The sequence below is a fragment of the Hoplias malabaricus genome, chromosome 4 (assembly GCF_029633855.1).
Source record: "Hoplias malabaricus isolate fHopMal1 chromosome 4, fHopMal1.hap1, whole genome shotgun sequence".
In the NCBI taxonomy this organism is placed as follows: domain Eukaryota; kingdom Metazoa; phylum Chordata; class Actinopteri; order Characiformes; family Erythrinidae; genus Hoplias; species Hoplias malabaricus.
The window spans coordinates 2,849,429-2,869,861 of NC_089803.1; the positions used below are offsets into that span (position 1 = coordinate 2,849,429).

General features: G+C 40.9%; 1 protein-coding gene and 1 pseudogene across 3 annotated transcripts in view; one reads left to right on the top strand and one right to left on the bottom strand.

Annotated features, from left to right (window-relative positions):
• LOC136694215 (zinc finger protein ZFP2-like) overlaps positions 1-20,433 on the top strand; it is a 217,488-nt gene that overhangs the window by 182,710 nt on the left and 14,345 nt on the right. The window contains exon 6 of one of the 3 annotated variants that reach the window (XM_066667607.1): positions 18,168-19,100. The exons of the other annotated variants lie outside the window; for them this stretch is intronic. Within the exon in view, the coding sequence (XP_066523704.1) occupies positions 18,168-19,100 (933 nt within the window). The remainder of the gene's footprint in view (positions 1-18,167; positions 19,101-20,433) is intronic. 3 annotated transcript variants of the gene reach the window in all.
• LOC136694233 (zinc finger protein 420-like) lies at positions 1,795-4,311 on the bottom strand (annotated as a pseudogene).

The window sequence follows — 20,433 nt, forward strand, 5'->3', positions numbered from 1 at the left end:
ACTCAAGGGGAGAGGAGAGATGGACTTCTCTGCATAGTCTGTCTGCCCATCCACCACCACCACCACCACCTCCTCCATATTTGTACATGTGTACCTAACTGGACAATAGACAAGTCAACCCCTGGACAAGTCAACCATCTCATCTACCTCACGTGTACTTTAATCTGACAGCTACAATAGTAGTTTTATACTTAATACAGGAACATTGCACTGAACTGCCTTGCACCATTTATTTTACTATATTTATTTCTAATTCTGATACTGCACTGTACTGATATTGCACATTCCATACCTTTTGCATTATCCACACTTTTTCAACTTTTAAACTATACACTGCACTCAATCATCCGCTGCTCACTGTATCACAGATTCTTGCCAGGCTATGTTTGATCATTCTGAAGCACACTATGTTAACTTCTTGGTATTTGATTTTTTGATATTGATATATGACTCAGCCTACATAGTATATTGAAGTACTATGTCGATTTTGATTTTTGTTTTAGTTTAGTTTTTTAGTCCATTGCTGTTAGTGATTGTTGTATGTGATGTCTGTAAGCTACTGAGACCTTGAATTTCCCCTGGGGATCAATAAAGTATCTATCTATCTATCTATCTATAAACAGGGTGTAAATATCTTAAACACATTTATCTTCAGTAAAACACAGAATAAACGGGGTGTAAATATCTTAAACGCGTTTATCTTCCGTAAAACATGGTATAAACGGGATGTAAATATCTTAAACACATATTTACCATTGGCTGGAAAATCATAACAGCTGCTCTCCTTTTGGACAGTCCCCACAGAGACAGCGCCCTCAGCCTAGAGGATAATTTCAATAGGTTGTTTTCAATCACGTGGTTCCGTTACTCGCTCCTCACAGACCGCATCATACTCTTAGATGCCATATTATTGTAGCATTGAATGTGATCCCAGATAGCAAAGAACCTTGAATAAGCGTTGAAATATGGATCTATTACATCTTTTTACGTTGATGATGGAAAAACAACCTTTATTTAACATTGTCTCATAAGCATCAGGTAGGTTCTGGACCCACCGTGACCCTGAACTGGATAAGCGGTTACAGATAATGAATGAACTTGAGAGGGGTTTGATTTGGAGATTCAGGTCCTGACTTCACTACAGTGTTGGTGGAAAACTGCTTTCCCCTCCCGAGTCACCTGACGATTTTACCAGAATCTTCTCTGAGCAGACCAAAAGTCGTTTTCCATGTCCTCACCGAACTCTTCCCACAACCGAGTTTTTGCCTTGGCGATAGCTGAAGCCACCGTCCACTTGACTCTTCGGTACCCATCAGCTGCCTTTGGAGACTCATGAGACAGCCAGGCTGGATAGCACTCACGTACCTGCATGAACCTAGGAGCTATATTGTCTGGGGCCCTGGTAGGGTCTCCCTTGGCAAATTGGTCCTAGGTGATGGGCAAGACAAAGAGTGATCCAAAATACCCAGATGAAAACAGAAGAAACGCAACTTCTCTTGCCCCGAGTAGGATTACCGGTGCCACACCCTGTAGCCAAGCCTGGGACTAGTAGTAATACAAGTAGTAAGTGAGTCTGGTGCAATGAGGATTAGTTGGCAGCCGAGGGCGGGCATCCTGATCCTAGGTTACTGAAACTAGCTCTTGGAACATGGTTGCTAAAGAACCTTGTATTTTAAATATGATGAAATAAATGATACAAAGTAAATTCAGCACCATGGAGATAAATAAAGAACATGTCTTGAATTGAAATAACACAGCTCTATAGTAACTTTTTAAGTTTAATTTATTGGAGCTTTTAAGATGGAATTTTCCTGTGAAAAGGAGTGGGATAGAAAGCATTACACAAAGACACGTCACGTCACACCACGTTAGCGGGTAGGAGTGGTCACTGACATGGGAGAGAACTTTTATGAGGAAAAACCTCATGGTTTTCAGAGACTTGTTGATGCTTTTCAGCAGAACTTGGTGTTCTCCATATTGGAAAAATCAGTCCAGTGTTTATTCTAATTGTCTCACTCTCTGTTAGTGGCTGTTTTATGGAAATACATGTTTTATTCTCAGTGAGTCATAGGAAATCCATCATCTTGCTTAGAGAAAGCATTGCGGGCAGTTGTAGGCAAAACAAACTTGGCGAGGCCATAGGTTTCCAGAGGGTGGGGCTATCTGATACCCCAGAGGTGAGAACAGCAAAACAACAGTCTCTTATTTCTCTGTACATGACAACTTAACTCCAGTACACATTTACACTGAAATTGTTAAACAACATATGATCTCTGATAGTACATTTTAATGTGCCCCAATATAGTAATTTACAAAGGTATATTAATACTTATAAATCACTAAAAACACTCCATGAAGTTTCCCACCAAGCAGCATATCATCAGGAAGTCTTTATCTAATTTTTGATGCATTTATATACATTTTAAATCTAAATATCTCAAGGTAATTCTTCACTCCTCACAGTTTCTATTCTGAGTGAATGCAATGAGGTTTCTGGAGATATCTCTGCTCAGAAAAACCCTTCCCGCACTCTGAACAGTGATACGGTTTCTCTCCTGTGTGAATGCGCTGGTGTTTTTGGAGATTACCCTGTTGACTAAAACTCTTCCCACACTCTGAACAGTGATACGGTTTCTCTCCTGTGTGAATGCGCTGGTGTTTTTGGAGACTACCCTGTTGAGTAAAACTCTTCCCACACTCTGAACAGTGATATGGTTTTTCTCCTGTGTGAATGCGCTGGTGTCTTTGGAGATGACCGTGCTGAGTAAAAAGCATCCCACACTCTGAACAATGATATGGTTTCTCTCCAGTGTGAATGCGCTTATGTTTTTGAAAATTACTCTTTTGAGTAAACCGCTTCCCACACTCTGAACAGTGATACGGTTTCTCTCCTGTGTGAAGGCGCTGGTGTGTTTGGAGATTACCCTGTACAGTAAAACTTATCCCACACTCTGAACAACGATACGGTTTCTCTCCGGTGTGAATGCGCTTGTGTTTGTGGAAACTACTCGTGAGTAAAACTCTTCCCACACTCTAAACAGTGATATGGTTTCTCTCCTGTGTGAATGCGCTGATGTCTTCGGAGACTACTTTGGTGTGTGAAACTCCTTCCACACTCTGAACAGTGATACCGTTTCTCTCCTGTGTGAATGTACTTGTGATCTTGGAGATTATTTGGTCTCATGAAACTCTTCCCACACTCAGAGCAAGAATAAGGTTTCTCTCCTGTGTGAATGTGCCGGTGGGCACGGAGATGACCCCGTTGAGTAAAACTCATCCCACACTCTGAACAGTGATAAGGTTTCTCTCCTGTGTGAACTCGCTGGTGTCTTTGGAGAGTACTCTGTTCATTAAAACTCATCCCACACTCTGAACAGTGATACGGTTTCTCTCCCGTGTGAATCCGTTGGTGTCTTTGTAGATGACCCAGTTGAGTAAAACATTTCCCACACTCTGAACAGTGATACAAATTCTCTCCCGTGTGAATGCGCTGGTGTTTTTGGAGACTACTTTTTTCAGAAAAACTCTTCCCACACTCTGAACAGTAATACAGATTCTCTCTTGTGTGAATTTGCTTATGTCTTTGTAGACTACACTGCAGAGTAAAACTCTTCCCACACGCTGCACAAGAATGAGGTTTTTCTCCTGTGTGAATGCGCTGATGGTAACAGAGAGAACTCTGTTGAGTAAAACTACTTCCACACTCCGAACAGTTATATGGTTTCTCTCCTGTGTGAATGCGCTGGTGGACGTGGAGGTTACCCAGTTTATTAAAACACTTCCCACACTCTGCACAATTATAAGGTTTCCTTTTGTGTTTACTTTTCTGAATTTGTCTGCCAGATGCGTTAGTTGGGGGAGTAGCCAAGGATGTTTCCTGAGAACTGAAGCTTCTTCCCTCCATATGCTCACACTTAATGCCTTCTGATATCAACGTTATGTTGTATTCCACTTGGAAATGCTTGATTAATGTGTGGAAAAGCTGTAGGACTCTCATGTACAATAAGAGCTGAAGAAAATATCCAAAGGGAGATTTTGTTCTTAACTGAAAGACAAAAGAAACAGAATTAGAAACCATCAAATTCACTCTCCCCTGGTTCTGTATTGGTCTGATTAGTGGCAGCTGTGTCCTAAGGGTGAGTGAAGCAGCTGTGGAACAAGGTCAATGGCTCTATTCCAATGAACCACAAAGTGAATGAATAGCACTGTCTCCTACCTCAATATCGACAGCTGAGGTGCACATAACCCTCAAATACCCTCCAGGCACCATGGATGGCTGCCCACTACTCAAGGTGTGATTTCACTATGTTTGTTTCCAGCCACTAATTACATGCAGTTGGGTTAGATGCCTTTTTCAAGAGCACTCCAGTCTCTGGGGACTGAAATGTTAAACTTCTGGTTACAAGTCCAGTTCCCTACCCACCAGACCACAGCTACCTGTAGGCTAAACATTAGCTTATTGTGCCTACCCTTTGTACTTATAAGTAATAGGACTGTAAATTATCTATTTAGATGATAAAAACAACCACAAAGAAAAAAAAATCAAATATTAAAAAAATAAATGGTATAAAAGTTGATATGAAAATGGGCATTTTTAAAACAGAAATTATACATTTTAAAGTTTAAATAAGTTTCTTAATAATTAAGGAACTTAAAACATTTGTCATTTTCATAAAAATAAACTTTTTATAACTCTAGGAATTACTGTCCATACTTATCCTGTGATGGCTGACCTTTTAAGAAAGGGACCTTTGACACCAGTGACATCACAACCATCATGTTTTATCTCCAATGAGAGAAGATAGCTGTTGCATTTTCAGTTAACATACAAGTTAATTTAATCAAATTCTTAATTCCCAACAGAATCAGTTATCAGGTATATTTAATAGATATTGACCTGACTGACCATATTTCTGCACATTAAATATTAGACAGTAGTGAGTTTATGCCATTTTCCTTGATGTGTTTTGTGCGCTAGTTCACAAAGCAAAACTGAAGGCAACACATTAGCTTCATTTACAGATGCACTTCTGGTCAAATATGTACACTGAAGCTTTTCTGATCCATCTTTCTTATTAATTTAAGTGCATGGCCAAGGACAGGGATGAATATCTTATCTTATTTAGCAGTGTATCTCTGAAGCTAACATTTGAACCTCAGATTAGCTTTGTGCCATCACTACTACCATATAAAACTCATTACTCCACATTAAGTAAAATAGCATAAATCAACCAATTAATCACTTATTACACAAAAATGAAAACATAATTCTCTTATTTTATACAAAATGAATGTATTATCCTTGTGAAATTACCAAATTGATGCAATTTGGAATTACTACTGAATTTCTACATAAACCTGAGACCCCTTTGCCACGGCATCTTTCTCTTCAGTAAGGGGGGGGGGTATAAATGGTGTGTAAAAGTCTGTCGCTGATATTTATCTTATGTAAAACACAGTATAAACGGTGTGTAAATGTATCTGATCTTTATCTTCAGCAAAACACGGTATAAATGGTTTGTGAAAGCTGTACACAGTAAAAACACTTACCTTCAATAAAAACAGGACGCGTCTGATCGCGGAGCAAACACTTGAGCAGAGCTGAACGTTATTTAAATGAATCCGGCTAACGCAGTGCGTCTGTCCAATCAGAAGACAGCTCAAGTTTGAGTGACGCGTTCATAGTGCAATGAGTGAAACTTTCTTTCCGTGTTCAAAATTACCCTGATTCTGATTGGACAGTGCAGGGCCTTCTGCTCCGCCCATCCTCACAGCCCATAAACCCGCCCCCTGAGATACGATTGGCTGGAGTGTCAGAACAGCTGGTCTCTGATTGGACAGTCCCCATAGAGACAGTGTCCTCAGTCCAATAGGAGCGTTTCCACTGGAGAACACACAGTAAGAGGTGAGAGATAAGAGTCTTTATTGTTATTATACGGGTGGATAGAGGCGGATACGTTTTAAACAATCAAAGTTATATGTCCAAGAACAAAACAACCTAAACATGTTTACTAACAACTCCAGTCATCAAATATAGAAAATGGACAGCTTCATTTGAAAATTTCAACTTGAAGTTTGTTTGCTGAAGCCATAGCAGGCGTCTTTCACTTTCCTATGTTTTCATGACAGGAATGACAGATACACTCTTCTCCTTACACAGTTGTCAGGTACACTTGTGGACAAATTTTCCTGTTAAACAAATTACAATTATTGTGGGATTCTTTTGGTAGTATGTAGGATAACAGACAAAGAGCTCTGTTACAAACTGTGCAAATGTACAATTGCTCAGCTACTGTTATCTCTTTAAAGTGGGACAACACCTTTAGTTCTCCTGGATTCAGGAATGCAGGCAAGCTATCATTAATTGTTTTTTCCTGTCTAGTAATATACTATTTATGTTTTATTCTGTAAACTGGATTTTCATTATAGCTCTTGTTTGCATCATCTATCAATTTGACCTAAGTTTATAAACATTTACACGATATTCAACTTCAGCATATTAATTTTCTGACAAACACAAACTAATGTGGACGTATTTAGTTTAAATACAATATTTTACTAAACAAACTTGTCCATGAAATAAATGTTCCAAGAAAATCTTTAGTGAACACAGGGAAATATAGGAAGGTAAGAGAGAGTGGGGGGGAGGAAACTTATACTATATACATACACACTCCAAGAAACATTAGGCAAATACAGAGGGTGGGGACTGATACTACACACAATGTAATGTTAATTTAATTTCTTTTCACACACTCTGATATAAACATTCTAAACTCTGAAAATGGTGCAATCACACTTTTATACAGCCCAAACCATTCAGGAATAACAAATAAAAAGTAGTGCAATCGTGAGAACAGACTTAACCATCTTTCTAAACTGAATGAGCAGCAAAATATTGTGAAATATTTAGAAATATTTTACAGATCAACTTTACTAAAAACAATCAGCAAACTGATGGAATGACTTTTCCACTATAGATTTTACATTCACAATCTCTCGCTCACTTACTACCTTCTCGCTCTCCTCCCATAAACTAATGAGACAGAGACCCTTAACTCAAGAAGAACAAAATGAATTTTTAGCCATGGTGTAAATAAAATACTGTAGAGTTCCTTATTACTTAAACCCTATTCATCAGTTTCTTCACTCTCACATGAAGGTACGTGCACACAATCTTTCAGCCATACTGTCTCAAAAACACTGGCTTACACACACACACACACACACACAGGATGAGTTTCTACCTTGCTGTAATCCCGGGTAGATTCCGGACCCACCACCACCCTGTTTAATACAGAGTGCCTGAAAGATGATGGGTATGTTCACATGGAAAAAAAAATTGGGGAAAAAAAATAAAAACTTTTTTTTTTTTTGAGTTGTAGGTTTACTAATACAGAATTATACAATTTGCGATTTACTACATCTCTTGCATTTTGTTCAACTTCAGATTTGCGGTGGGTCCAGAGCCTACCCAGAATCACAGCAAGGCAGGAAAACACCCTGGAGTGGGTGTCAGTTGTTTCTTCCAAACGTTTAGTGTCTTGTAAGTGTTCCCCATCACTGAGGTCACCATTTGCTATTTTCTGTTTGTGTTTTGCAGATATTTGTCCATCCACCATCTCAAAGTCAACTCTCCTGGTCACCATACACTTTTACAGGTGCTGTTACTCCATTAGGGGATTTTGGCCTTGAGCATGCTATAAGCTTTGAACAATAACAATAGGAGCGGGAAATAGGGATGTCAGTGAGCACTGAATGTTCTTCTACCACTCACATGCTTCAAGAAAACAATATTTAAGTGAAAAAAATATAACTTACTTGAATCTTACTGAACAGGGAAATGTGATCTGGATATAAAGCTGGAAATAAACAGAAATGAAAAAGTTAAAACATTATTTTTATACATTGTTTTAGCTTTCTGTTTTTGGCATATTTCCTTTAATTAATCCTCTGTTATAGTTACACATGGACCTAATGTATTATTTGTGTCTCTGTAAAATAATTTGGACCTGTGTTTGGACATATGTTAACACAACCTTAGGATATTAATCTTCTGACAGACACAAACTAATGTGAAGTTATTTAGTTTTATATATTTTACTAAACAAACGTGTCCATGAAACAAACATTCTAAGAAAATCTTTAGTGATCACAGGGAAATCCATCCATCCATCCATCCATTATCCACCACTTATCCGGGTCGCGGGGGAAGCAGTCGGAGCAAAGAAACTCAGACCTCCCTCTCCCCAGCCACCGACTCCAGCTCCTCCGTGGGTATACCGAGGCGTTCCCAGGCCAGTCGAGACATATAGTCTCTCCAGCGTGTTCTTGGTCTGCCCCGGGGCCTCCTCCCAGTTGGACATGCCCAGAACACCTCTCCAGGAAGGCGTCCAGGAGGCATCCGAACCAGATGCCCGAACCACCTCAACTGGCTCCTCTCGACGTGGAGGAGCAGCGGCTCCACTCCGAGTCTCTCCCGGATGTCCGAGCTCCTAACCCTGTCTCTAAGGGTGAGTCCAGACATCCTGCGGAGAAAACTCATTTCAGCTGCTTGTACCCGCGATCTCGTTCTTTCGGTCACTACCCAAAGCTCGTGACCATAGGTGAGGGTTGGGACGTAGATTGAACGGTAAATCGAGAGCTTTGCTTTTCTGCTCAGCTCTCTCTTCACCACCTCATCACGCCCGCATTACTGCTGACGCTGCACCGATCCACCTGTCAATCTCACGCTCCATCTTTCCCTCACTCGTGAACAAGACCCTGAGGTATTTAAACTCCTCCACTTGAGGCAGGATCTCACTTCCAACCTGGAGAGAGCACTCCACCCTTTTCCGACTGAGTACCATGGACTCGGACTTGGAGGTGCTGATCCTCATCCCTACCGCTTCACACTCGGCTGCAAAATGGTCCAGCAAGAGCTGGAGGTCCCGGCTCGATGAAGCCAACAAGACCATATCATCTGCAAAAAGCAGACATGGAATCCTGAAACCACCAAACCGGACACCCTCCGCCACTTGGCTATGCAGATAAATTCTGTCCATAAAAATTTTGAACAGAACCGGTGACAACAGGCAGCCCTGACGGAGTCCAACTCAGACTGGAAACCAGTCGGACTTACTGCCAGCCATACGAACCAGACTCCTGCTCTGTTTGTACAGGGACTGGATAGCTCGTAACAAAGAGCCCAGTACCCCATACTCCCTGAGCACCCCCCACAGAATACCCCGAGGGACACGGTCGAATGCCTTCTCCAGATCCACAAAACACATGTAGACTGGTTGAGCAAACTCCCATGCACCCTCCAGGATCCTAGCGAGGGTAAAGAGCTGGTCCTGTGTTCCACGACCGGGGCGGAATCCGCATTGTTCCTCCTGGATCCGAGGTTCAACTATCAGTCGGACTCTCTTCTCCAGTACCCCCGCATAGACCTTACCGGGGAGGCTGAGGAGTGTGATTAGAGTGAGAGGATTAGACAGGATGGGAGTGGAAACACGAGACTTGACTGGGGTTGAACACTGGACAGAAACTGAGAAAGAACAGGTGTAGGAAACGGAGACAAGACTGGGGACAGAACAGGAAAGGACAGAAGCATGTGACTGGAAAAGGGACAGGACAGGGTGCTAGATATTGGACTGGACACTGGATGGGAACAGAGACTGGACATGATTAGAAACAGGGGACTGGACTGGAGACAGGACCGAGGCTGGGTACTTGGAGTGGACTTGAGACAGGACAGGAGAAGAGACAGGTAACGAGACAGGAGAAGATAAAGAAGATGGTGGCGTGTGCACAAGCAGCGGCTTCTCTCTCTCCTGAGTATACAGTGTACAGCATTTAAAATGTGTTTGTCTTGTAAGTTGCAGTGTTTTTGTACTTCTCTGTCATGCAGTCCTGAAACACTCAGGCTTCTGGTCATGTGCTGAAGGACTGCGCTGGTGAACTTGCAGAGGTGTATTCTGACATCTTCAACACCTCACTGAGTCAGGCTGTTGTCCCCATATGCTTCAAAGCCAGCCATAATCCCTGTCCCAAAGAAGTCCTCACCCTCCTGTTTCAGCGACTACCGCCATCCTCATAAAGTGCTTCAAGTGCCTAGTCATGCAACACATCAGGTCTTCCCTCCCCCCCTCCTTGGACCCCTACCAGTTTGCATATCGATCAAATTTTTTGACTGATGATGCTGTCTCCACTGCTCTCCATTCAGCCCTTACCCATCTGGACAAGAAAGACACCTATGTCAGAATGCTCTTTATTGATTTCAGTTCTGCATTCAACACAGTCATCCCCCAACAACTCATTCAGAAACTGGTCAGACTGAGACTGAACACATCACTGTGCAACTGGCTGCTTGACTTCCTGATTGGAAGACCACAGGCAGTACGGGTTGGCAGTAACTCGTCTAGCATCATCACTCTGAACACAGGGGCTCCCCAAGGATGTGTGCTGAGCCCCCTTCTGTTCACTCTGCTAACCCATGACTGCTCTCCATCACACACATCCAACCTCTTCATCAAGTTTGCAGATGATACGACTGTGGTAGGCCTCATCAGCAACAACGTTGAGTCACACTACATGAGCGAGGTGAGCCGGCTGGCCTCTTGGTGCAAACACAACAATCTCTCTCACTGAGAAGACCAAGGCGATTGTTGTGGACTTCAGGAGAACTCGCACACAACATGACCCTCTTTCCATCAATGGTGCTGCTGTGGAGAGGATGAGCAGCACCAAGTTCCTCAGTGTGCACGTCACAGAGGACCTCTCCTAGACCATCAACACAGCATCACTGGCCAAGAAGGCTCACCAACGGCTCTACTTTTTCTGCAAGCTAAGGAAAGCAAGAGCTCCCACCCCCATCATGATCACCTTCTACAATGGGGCCATCGAGAGTATCCTGACTAACTGTTTCACTGCACGGTACTAGGCCTGCAGAGCATCCTGCTGCAGAACCCTCCAGCGTATTGTTAGAACAGCTGAGAAAATCATTAGCACCTCTCTCCCCTGCCTTAAGGACTTATACAGCTGCGAAAAGCCCTCTGCTTGGCAGGTGATCCCACACCACCCCCCCACCCCCACCCCTACACAGCTTCTTCAGCCTGCTGCCATCTGGGCGGAGACTGTGTAGTCTCAGGGCTAGGACCCCCCCCCCGGCACACAATACTCAGCAACCTCATCAATTACCATCAATACCCAACTGTGACTTTGAAACCAGGCAGGCATTCAATTACTTTAACCAGCCTCCAGGCTTCATATCCTTATATTTGCACTAATGTTGACACCGGTTCTGTTTATATTGGTACTGTCACTTAAGCTCCTCATCAGAACCTATCTGTGTCTCTTCAGTAGAACCGGTATGCATTTGTACACTTTATTTAGTTGTTATATGATTATCTTGCACTATTGTTTACACTGCCTTGTACATCCATTATCCTACCTCTAAATCAGGTTATTGTCATCAGTGTCCCATTGTCTCATGTATCGTATGTCCTACACTTGTCTTCTGTTTGTTCACTTTCATATATTTATATACTTGTATGTTTTAATGTTAACTGCATCTTGGAGAGGAGAGTAACGTAATTTCAATCCTTTGTATGTCCTGTTCATATGCAAAATTGACAATAAAATACTACTTGACTTGACTTGATGTGGAGACAAGACACTGGACTGAAACATTTACTGGACTTGAGACAGGACAGGACTTGGCAGGGGAACAAGGACTGACACAAACACTGTGACAGGGACCGGGACAGAGACACAAGCAGACACAGGTACTGGGACATGGACAGAGACAGGGACTAAAACAGGGACAGACAGAGAAACAAAAACAACCATTGGGGAGTGCCCAGGACTGGCAAAAGTGTGGTGAGGTCCGAGAAGCCAGCCTGGGCACAGCTCCAAGAATCGACCCTGAAGTCCATGGGGCCGATCTAGGGAAACGAAGAGAAGTGGCCGGGGCCAGAGCCACAGGAACAGAAACGGGCAAAGCCGCAGTGACAGGAACAGGAGTAGCGGGGTTTGCCGCCATCACAGGGACAGGAGCGGCTTGGATTGCCACCTTCACAGGGACAGGAGCGGCGGGAGCTGCCTTCACAGGGACAGGAGCAGTGGGGTTTGCTGCCATCACAGGAACGGCAGGGTTCGTCGCCATCTCAAGGACAGGAGCGGCGGGAGCTGCCTTCACAGGGACAGGAGCAGCGGGGTTTGCCACCATCTCAGGGACTGGAGCGGCAGGGTTTGCCCCCATCAGAGGGACAGGAGCGGCGGGGTTCGCCTTCAGGAGTGAGGAGTCACCTTTGAAGGGTATTCAGATAAGCATTAAGCGATGTTAGGTCCACGGAGACAGGGGGTCCTGCAACAACATCCACAGAGGCAGGAGGCCCGCAGAGACGTCCAGGGAGGCAGGGGGCCCTGCAGCGATGGCCATGGAGACAGGGACTTGGGCTGTTCACTGGGCAAGTGTTGGAGCTATTGAGGGTTTAGGATGTCTGATGGGCGCACTCATGAGGGACTTCCTCAACCAAAGATCCCCAGGAAGTGTGCCCCTGTTAGCCTCACCTACTTTGTCCTGAGGTTTGAGGCTAACAGCACCAACCCCCCACAAAAAAAAATTCCCTGGACCTGAGGGGGTAGTCCTCTAGTGAGGGGGGATTCCAGCACACTGCTTCCACCAGCTCTGCCTCACACTGGAGCAGACACTGGAGCTTAAATTGCACAGCTTCCTGCTTTTCTGCTTTTGAAAAACTCACAGTACATGTGTTTAAAATATAAATTAATTTAGAAATATGTATTTATAAAAATACTGCACATTTATCAGAAGAGCACTTGGTAATGGTTTGTGAGAATATAAATCAGCGAGTGCAACGAGCAACCATTTAAGGTGGAACTGAAAATGTGAATAAGAGCTTGTAAATAAATAGGCCAAGCACTGAATATGTAAGCAATAGACATACGTTGCAGTGTTAAAAACCTATGCTTTTTTTAGCAGCTGCACTGGCTGAGTTATACTGTCACAAGCCATTCCCAAATGCCCTTTATCTGTCTCTTGTTTGGACCAAGTTTTGGTCAGAAGCATATGGGACAATATATAAACAATGTAAACAATACAAAGATAATAATATTGCAAGGGCTATATTGTTACACAAATATCTTTAAAAAAACATATATATATATATATATATATATATATGCTTTAATAGTTGATGACCCCTGGTCTAAATTAACACAATACAGGCGCCGCTGTTGTCGGAACCACGTGACTGAAAACAACCTATTGTGAAATGATCCTCTGGAGTTAAGACGCTGTCTCTGTGGGGACTGTCCAATAGCAGAGCAGCCGTTCAGATTTTCCGGCCAATCGTGTGAGAGGGGGCGGGTGTTGTGGAGCGGAGAGTGTGTGTGAGAGGGAGAAGCAGGAGGAGAGCTGTGTGTCGGAGAGAAATCAAGACTTGTTTTTACTGAAGGTAAATATGTGTTTAAGACATTTACACCCCGTTTATACCGTGTTTTACTGAAGATAAACGTGTTTAAGATATTTATACCCCGTTTATACCGTGTTTTACTGAAGATAAACGCGTTTAAGATATTTACACCTCGTTTATACCGTGTTTTACTGAAGATAAACGCGTTTAAGATATTTACACCTCGTTTATACCGTGTTTTACTGAATATAAACGCGTTTAAGATATTTACACCACGTTTATACCGTGTTTTACCGAAGATAAACGGGTTTAAGATATTTACACCTCGTTTATACCGTGTTTTACTGAAGATAAACGGGTTTAAGATATTTACACCACGTTTATACCGTGTTTTACTGAAGATAAACGCGTTTAAGATATTTACACCCCGTTTATACCGTGTTTTACTGAAGATAAACGCGTTTAAGATATTTACACCTCGTTTATACCATGTTTTACTGAAGATAAACGCGTTTAAGATATTTACACCTCGTTTATACCGTGTTTTACTGAATATAAACGGGTTTAAGATATTTACACCTCGTTTATACCGTGTTTTACTGAAGATAAACGCGTTTAAGATATTTACACCTCGTTTATACCGTGTTTTACTGAATATAAACGGGTTTAAGATATTTACACCACGTTTATACCGTGTTTTACTGAAGATAAACGCGTTTAAGATATTTACACCCCGTTTATACCGTGTTTTACTGAAGATAAACGCGTTTAAGATATTTATACCCCGTTTATACCGTGTTTTACTGAAGATAAACGCGTTTAAGATATTTACACCTCGTTTATACCGTGTTTTACTGAAGATAAACGCGTTTAAGATATTTACACCTCGTTTATACCGTGTTTTACTGAATATAAACGGGTTTAAGATATTTACACCCCGTTTATACCGTGTTTTACTGAATATAAACGGGTTTAAGATATTTACACCCCGTTTATACCGTGTTTTACTGAAGATAAACGCGTTTAAGATATTTACACCACGTTTATACCGTGTTTTACCGAAGATAAACGGGTTTAAGATATTTACACCTCGTTTATACCGTGTTTTACTGAAGATAAACGGGTTTAAGATATTTACACCACGTTTATACCGTGTTTTACTGAAGATAAACGCGTTTAAGATATTTACACCCCGTTTATACCGTGTTTTACTGAAGATAAACGCGTTTAAGATATTTACACCTCGTTTATACCATGTTTTACTGAAGATAAACGCGTTTAAGATATTTACACCTCGTTTATACCGTGTTTTACTGAATATAAACGGGTTTAAGATATTTACACCTCGTTTATACCGTGTTTTACTGAAGATAAACGCGTTTAAGATATTTACACCTCGTTTATACCGTGTTTTACTGAATATAAACGGGTTTAAGATATTTACACCACGTTTATACCGTGTTTTACTGAAGATAAACGCGTTTAAGATATTTACACCCCGTTTATACCGTGTTTTACTGAAGATAAACGCGTTTAAGATATTTATACCCCGTTTATACCGTGTTTTACTGAAGATAAACGCGTTTAAGATATTTACACCTCGTTTATACCGTGTTTTACTGAAGATAAACGCGTTTAAGATATTTACACCTCGTTTATACCGTGTTTTACTGAATATAAACGGGTTTAAGATATTTACACCCCGTTTATACCGTGTTTTACTGAATATAAACGGGTTTAAGATATTTACACCCCGTTTATACCGTGTTTTACTGAAGATAAACGCGTTTAAGATATTTACACCTCGTTTATACCGTGTTTTACTGAATATAAACGGGTTTAAGATATTTACACCTCGTTTATACCGTGTTTTACTGAAGATAAACGGGTTTAAGATATTTATACCCCGTTTATACCGTGTTTTACTGAAGATAAACGCGTTTAAGATATTTACACCCCGTTTATACCGTGTTTTAGTGAGTCTATGGGCTGCGTCTGAAATCTCAGAATAGTTAATAGGCAAATCTAGTATGTGACACGACGTAGTGTGTCTAAATACCTGGTATGTATCAGGCAATTTGAAAAGTTCCCGGATGTCGTACTCAGATGGGAGAGATTTGCTTGGACTGTCTAGATTTTCCAGCTTTTCATTGGTAATTTTGATATTAACTGCTATGAACAGACAGAGATCAATGGCCAGATTTAACATGTAAAAACAGAAAAACACTAAAAATATTTTTATCAGGCAGCGATGATATACAACTACAAACACCATAAAATAGTGTAAACAGACATGTACGTCACTGCATCATTGTGCAAGTGCCCTTCTCCATATCCCATATTTCACCTGGAGAAGAGGAGCAGAGTAACGGCAGACACACAGGAGAAGACTGTTTACAAGTGTAAGTAAAATGAACCATCTATACTAATATTTCTCAGGAAATCTGCAACCTGTGATGTATAAAACGCCATAAATGACTTTGTGGCGAGCTGAAATCCAATTTTACATTTTACAATGAGACGGGGGCATTTACGGTGTTTAGTGTAGGAGCTGAGGTAACATTTATTAACAAACAAATTGAAAGTGTATCACAATGATAAAAATCACCACAGAGTAGAACCAATCTGAAACTGTAGATAGCATTAAATGTGGTTAACATTGAAGCATATGGTCATAAATGATTCTGGATGAAGTGAGCTTTAGCTCCAATGGAAGAGTCTGAAACACTTAATGTGGCTTAATGTATGATCTAGGCAAGATCTAGGATGAAAAGTGCTCTCTATTGCTGAAAGAATTAATATTTGTGTGGTTCATTGTTTCAGTAGTTAGAGCACTTAGATCAGCCATAATTGGTGTTTCTGAATTGTTGTTTTAGCATTAGAATTAGAATCACACTTTTTTGGCCACTGTGCCTGCACACAGGGGACCTTTTCTCCACATTTAACCCATTCGTGCAGTGAAACACAGATTTACATACACACTAGGGGGCAGTGAGCACTCATGCAAGGTGAGCACTAGCCATGGTGCCCAGAGAGCCGTTGTGTGTCTTGCTCAAGGGCACTTAAGTCATGAATGTCTCTGGGGATTGAACAGGCAGCTTTTCTGTTACAAGCACAGTTCCTTAACAATCAGACCACGTCTGACATTTCTGCACATTCCTTTTTTTATTTATTTATTTTTTATGTTGCACTCTTGAATTTGTTAATTATGTAATAAATCTGAAATTATCTCATTCCTCTCCACTCTAGACTGGCCAGTTACCAAACTCACTGAGCTACCAACCCAAAGCTTGATAAGGAATATATTTTTAAATAAATATATAAAATTTGTCTTCTCGCTAAATTAGTAAAATATTTTTAAGCTTTTTTGTGTATTTAATTAAAGTGTCTTTAATGGATTGTTTCACCTCTCCTTTAATGAAATAGTGATTATTATAATTATTTTTTATCATGTCATCTGTTGAATCAAGGATTGAATGGTTTTGTCAGCTCTTTAAATGTGTTAATAAAAAAATTGTATAATTAGAGTATATAATAATTAATCTTTTTTAAATGCCCTTGCCCAGAAATGGCTCCATAAGTTTCATGATGACATTCTCAGAGAGTCTTTCACATTTGGTCGCCTTGGGTCCGTTCCTAAATATGGATTAGCTTTGCACATATATTTTGTCTCCAAGTCAGCTGCAATCCAGAACTTGATTCTGAATTCATCAGGCTTTGTTTTAATGTGTTGCAAGAAAGGTGCAGCGCAATTAGGTGGGATCTGTCAGGCTTCATGCATTTGCATGGGGTTTCCTTGTAATCAAATTGCACAAAAGTGCAGACACATACGTATCAGACCAAGACTCAGCCATCGCACCAATGCTGCAGAGTGTTGGTTGTAGAAGCAGAACCTCCAGAAAAGGTGGTCGGTGTGGTACGGTTTTTACATCATTGGCACATATGAAAGACCTTGGTTTGATTCCACATCTGGGCAACCAGTCTCTGCTACACCAATAAGAGTCCTTGGGCAAGATTTCTAACTCTGAGTTGGCCTATCTGTAATACCAGTAACCTTGTAAGTCACATGAATCTTATGTTTTGGCATTTTCTCTGTAATTTTCCAAGTTTTAATATTATATATTTAACATTATACAACAGTTAGTTCTTGGCACACACTCTGATTGCTTGAGAAGCTTTCTAAATCGTGTTTTATTTCACAAAATCAGCACAGTTTTTTTCACAACTAATTTATCACACCAATAAACAGTTTACTTCAAGAATAATAAAACCGATAAAAGTCATGTACCAATTACACTCAGTTACTGTTATTATATGTACTTTCTGGACAGTTATAGAAGCTTAATATTTCTATGAAAATGTAAATATCACAATTTAAATTCCTTAATTATTAACACACTTATTAAATACATTAAAATATATCATTAACCTTCCAGACCCAAACCCGCTCCACAAACCCTTAAGTCACAGCTGCCCTGAATCAGATCAATAGAAAACCAAGGGAGAGCAAATTTGACAGTTTTATATTTTTCTTTTTCCAGGAAAGAAAACCCATCCCTTTGGATATTTTCAACAGCTCTTATGCAAGACAGTTCTACAGCTTTTCCACACATTAATCAAGAAACATTTCCAAGTGGAATGTAACACAATGTTGACATCAGGAGTGATTAAATGCGAGGATATGGAGGACAGAATCTCCAGTTCTCAGGAAACATCATTGGATACTCCCCACACTCGCACATCTGACAGAAAATCTCAGACAAGTGAAAACAAGCGGAAAACTTATTATTGTGAAGAGTGTGGGAAGAGTTTTACTCAACGGGGCCATCTACAAAGACACCAGCGCATCCACACAGGAGAGAAACCGTACCACTGTTCAGAGTGTGGGAAGAGTTTTAATGAGCAGAGTAGTCTCCACAAACACCAGCGCATTCACACGGGAGAGAAACCCTATCACTGTTCAGAGTGTGGGAAGCATTTTACTCAAATAAGTCACCTCCGTGCCCACCAGCTCATTCACACAGGAGAGAAATCTTATTCTTGCTCAGAGTGTGGGAAGAGTTTTATGAGACAAAGTTATCTTCAAGATCACATGTACATTCACACAGGAGAGAAACCATATTACTGTTCAGAGTGTGGGATGAGTTTTAATCATCAGAGTATTCTCAGAAGACACCAGCGCATTCACACAGGAGAGAAACCATATCAGTGTTCAGAGTGTGGGATGCGTTTTACTCAAAAGAGTCATTTCCACAAACACCATCGGATTCACACAGGAGAGAAACCGTATCATTGTTCAAAGTGTGGGAAGAGTTTTACTCAACAGTGTAGTCTCCAACAACACCAGCGCATTCACACAGGAGAGAAACCGTATCACTGTTCAGAGTGTGGGAAGAGTTTTACTCAGCAGGGTAGTCTCCAAAAACACCAGCGCAGTCACACAGGAGAGAAACCGTATTATTGTTCAGAGTGTGGGAAAGGTTTTACTCAACAGGGTAGTCTTCAAAGACATCAGCGCATTCACACAGGAGAGAAACCCTATCACTGTTCAGAGTGTGGCAAAAAGTTTACTCAACAGGGTAGTCTCCAAAAACACCAGTGCATTCACACAGGAGAGAAACTGTATCAATGTTCAGAGTGTGGGAAGGGTTTTACTAAACGCAGGTATCTCCAAAAACATCAGTGCGTTTACCCAGAACAGAATCAGTAGCACAGAGTGAGTGAGTTTCTTCAGATGTTATGATGTAAAGAAGCATGATAAAGACTATGAATGTGATAAAGACTTTCTGATGATGTACTGCTTTCTGGAGAACTTTTCATTTAGTGTTATTTCTAGAGATTAATATTAATCTAACTTTATCAATTACTGTATTAGGGGGCATTCAAAGTAAAAAGTATCCTTTAAAAGCTGAACGTGTAATGTTTGGACATTTGAAGACATGGGGTATTAATACATAAAAAAATTAGATACACAACACCATTGACTGATGAGATACTGTTAATAGGATTGTGTTTTAATTATTAATTAAATTATTAATTTAGGAATCATTATTACAGATCCTATTTCACCCCTCATGTGTGTGTGGATTCTCTCACAAATTGTTTTCTGTAAGGACTTTTATGAACTGTTCTATGGTGTTTAGACTATGTGCATGGGTCTAGTCTGATTGCTGGTTTCTACAGTGGTGGACATACTAGTTTGTGTGTTGTATTCAGATGCTGGCAAGACCTGCAAAGAAATATGAAGCACAAATATAATCAATAAAATGTCTACAGCCATAAGCAAATTGGATGAGGTTCACATGATAAAAGTTGTTTCACTGTGCTCCGTATTGAGCTTCTAGCATTTTCCAACAGACTTTGAACTTGGTTTCAAGTAGTTAAAATAAGACAAGATTGTTTCACACAAAACATGTCACACAAAGATACGCAGCATATATATTTAGTAGCAACAAATTATCAGTAAGTCACAAAAAAAAGGATGTTGAAAGTTGGGGCAATTCAAACTTTAATTGAATTGGAGTAACTACACTAAAACACAGATCCAGTCTGAGCTTTGGCAGCACTACACACCGCCCATCCAGTACAACCCAGAGGAGCCTGAGGAGATCATCCAGCAAATGTATGAGGAGGTGATGTCAGTGATTGTGGACCATGAGTACTGTGTTCAGAGAAACAGTGAAGTTGTGGACCGTATCATTACAACAGGGGCCAACTTCTACTGCTTTTTAGGATCAGTTGTCATATGGATGTCACCTGAAAACATTAGAGATATTCTTCCTCATGGTTCAGGGACTATGCAGACACCCAAGTAATTGTTGAGTGTATCAAGCTATGTTGCCAAATGCCTTCTTCCCAGCTACTTCAAAGTTAAGTTTTCTATTCAAACACATCTCATTACACCTTTAAGGCCATGGTAGGTTCACTGGCCTGCCTTTCAGTCTAAATGATGGAGCTCTAACATTTGAAGGTCCTGTGAGTGGCAGAATGATCTTCAGGTAATCCAGCATCATAT